This window comes from Myotis davidii, unplaced genomic scaffold (genome assembly GCF_000327345.1).
Source record: "Myotis davidii unplaced genomic scaffold, ASM32734v1 scaffold794, whole genome shotgun sequence".
NCBI lineage: Eukaryota > Metazoa > Chordata > Mammalia > Chiroptera > Vespertilionidae > Myotis > Myotis davidii.
The window spans coordinates 72,452-75,454 of record NW_006285246.1 but is presented as its reverse complement, the minus strand read 5'-3'; the positions used below and the strand labels follow the sequence as shown (position 1 = coordinate 75,454).

Sequence of the window (3,003 nt, the reverse complement as noted above, 5' to 3'; positions counted from 1 at the left end):
GTCAGGAGGGCTCCAGGACCAATCCACTATCCTTCTCAGGACCCTCAGAGAATGGGAGCTCATGCTGGGAAACACAGCAGCCCCTAGCACATTTTCACCATTCTGGGGCTCTACAGAAGACAGGGCGCTTAAAAATCCCAGTAAACGAATCTTGGAATAAATATATTTTTCCTTCCTTTGTAGTTTCCATAGTAGCTGAATGTGTTCAGATGTGGGGAGTCAGAAAACAATAGCCATGCTTTGATTGATGGACCTCAAATAAGCTGCCATTGACACATCTGGTTACTATAACATTACTAATAAAACGTAATGCCTGTTCCCCTTCTATGGGGAGCAAGCAATGGGGTGAACTGGAATATCCAATGGAGTTTCCATCCCAATTATATGTTCATTTTGTATTATTGGGGGGTGGGGGGGAGCATTGACCTGCGGAAAAAATCTTTTGACCGTTTTTATGTTCATTAGTTATTTCCCTTTTTATCATCTAAAAAAAGATTACTAGTACTAATCATTGTAATGGCATAAAGTGTCATTTAACACTTCTGAAGTCACATCCTCTTTATCACCATCGCGCTCGCTTAGCTTGTTTTTCGCACTGCGCCTTGGCTGGGGCCCGTTTGGAGCCCCAGGGCTGCCAGGGCCTCAGGCAGCTACTAAGCCATCCCAGGCCCCGTCCAGACAGCGTTGTTCGGCTGTGGCTGGGATTCCTTGCTGGGCGGCTGGACCCAGGCTCCCCCTTGAAAGCTGCGTTTGGAGGCCCTGCAGCTGCTAAGGCCACATGGCTGCTAAGGAAAGAGCAGGGGCTCACCAATGGGCGGAGGGCAGGTTACCAGGCCGGCGGGAGAGAAAGCTTGGTTAGCTGGGATTATATCATCTCGGGTTTGGGAAAGGCCAGGCGTTTTTTCAACATAACCAATCAACTTCCCAAGCTTCTAGGGCTTTGCTGGGTCCGCCCCTTAACCAATCCAACCCCAGGCGAGACTGATGGTTACAGCTTGGCTGCTATTGGGCATGTCCAAGAGTAGCAGCACCTCCCCCTGCACCATCCTGAAGGCTATTGCTCATGGCTATTGCAAGTGCTGTTGCATCATCTGGTTTCTACCGCTGGTGTCCCCAGCAGGGGAACTTCCCCTCTTCCTCCCCCATAATCCTGAGACTGCCCTCGTGCTGCAGGGAGGCTTTCCCCGTTCGCTCCAAGGATTAAATCTCCGGGCAGGGTCTCCTGGAGTGTGTAAATGAGTCCGTAAATGCTATAGCTTCCTGGTAAATCGGGCTTAATAGAACGAACTTTCTAATAAAGCAGATTCCACTTCCCTCGTTTATTAGGCTTAATATTTGATTCAGCTCCCTAGCTGATTATGGTTAATGTCTGAGTTCCTTTATTCCCTTACTGTATTAATATCCAGGTTGAATACTGAATATCCTGAGAGGTCAGATTGCTGTCAAACATGGCCCATGGACATGGACATGGACATGAACATGGTCATAATAGAATGCAACTTCCAGATTATAAACAATGGAAGATAGGAGGTACAGTACAGGAGAAGCTGGCTATTCCCAGGCTAAGGGATCTGTGGGGCCACAGTGAAGCGTGGAGATACATGGGTGGCTTTGCAAACAAACAATGTGTCCTATGTTGATGAATTACTAAAAGGATTTAAATGGGGATTTGCTGCATTTGCAGTAGCTGTAGGGGTTGAATATTGCCTGAAGTCCCAGAATAAAGGTAAGAACCATCAGGCCCAGCTAGTTAATACTGATCAGTACCTGCAATCCTCAGGGCCAGCTTATTTTTTCCAAATTTGCCAGTAAATGAGAATCACAATTTTACATCAAACATTCCTCATTATCGAATAAAATATCTCCCTCACAACCATTGTCATAAAAGCCAGATTCCAAAAGCCGGTATATTCCTGAGCCGTATGCCTTGATTCTTCAGGCATTTAAGGAACCCTGTCAGCATCTCTAACATTGTTTTGGGATTAGGAAACAGAGTTAGGTTCCAAATGCTATCTAAACAAGAATCCCAACTTCAAAGCATCTTAGCTGTATTCCAGGATTGTGGCAGTCTTGAAAATTTGCTTCTCTGACCTCCTACTTAGGGGAGACTAGTTAACTGACAGCTCTTCCAGCTGCACCAAAACCAACTATGAATGGAATGACAAGCAATTTATTTGATCTATTTCCGGTATCACTTATTGAGGTGTCTTAATAGAGACTGGCTTTAGTTTTTAATAAAAAATGGGTGAGCATCTTTCATAAGATGAAGTATTTTATTGAACTTTCAAATTTTGTTTGCCAGTACCCTGTATATTCTGAGCCCACTGGGGAAGTAGGCTAGAGAAAGGGTTCTGTACATTCTCCTGCTGCTCCTACAGCAACTTTTTCTTACTTCGCCATGTGATAGCATTCCACACAAAAGGAGTTTCAAAAGCCAGTGGCTTGAGTTACAACATCTCATATCGTCTCACCTCCGTATAGATGTCTTGAAAATTTGCTTCTCTGACCTCCTACTTAGGGGAGACTAGTTAACTGACAGCTCTTCCAGCTGCACCAAAACCAACTATGAATGGAATGACAAGCAATTTATTTGATCTATTTCCGGTATCACTTATTTGAGGTGTCTTTCTTAATAGAGACTGGCTTTAGTTTTTAATAAAAAATGGGTAAGCATCTTCATAAGATGAAGTATTTTATTGAAGCACTTTCAAATTGTGTTTGCCAGTACCCTGTATATTCTGAGCCCGCTGGGGAAGTAGGCTAGAGAAAGGGTTCTGTACATTCTCCTGCTGATCCTACAGCAACTTTTTCTTACTTCGCCATGTTATAGCATTCCACACAAAAGGAGTTTCAAAAGCCAGTGGCTTGAGTTACAACATCTAATATCATCTCACCTCCGTATAGATATATGGGGTTTGGAGGTCATGATAATTACAATCACAGACAGCTGCCTTCAACAAAGCCCTCCAAGAAAACTTAAGAGCTTCTCCCAGAGGCAGAGGT

General features: G+C 44.3%; 1 protein-coding gene across 1 annotated transcript in view; it reads left to right on the top strand.

Annotated features, from left to right (window-relative positions):
* LOC102760406 (pre-mRNA-splicing factor RBM22-like) overlaps window positions 1-175 on the top strand; it is a 1,567-nt gene extending 1,392 nt beyond the window's left edge. Inside the window, 1 exon segment of the mRNA XM_015558834.1 lies at window positions 6-175. Within this exon segment, the coding sequence (XP_015414320.1) occupies window positions 6-87 (82 nt within the window). The 3' untranslated portion in view covers window positions 88-175.
* The last annotated feature ends 2,828 nt before the right edge of the window (window positions 176-3,003 follow it).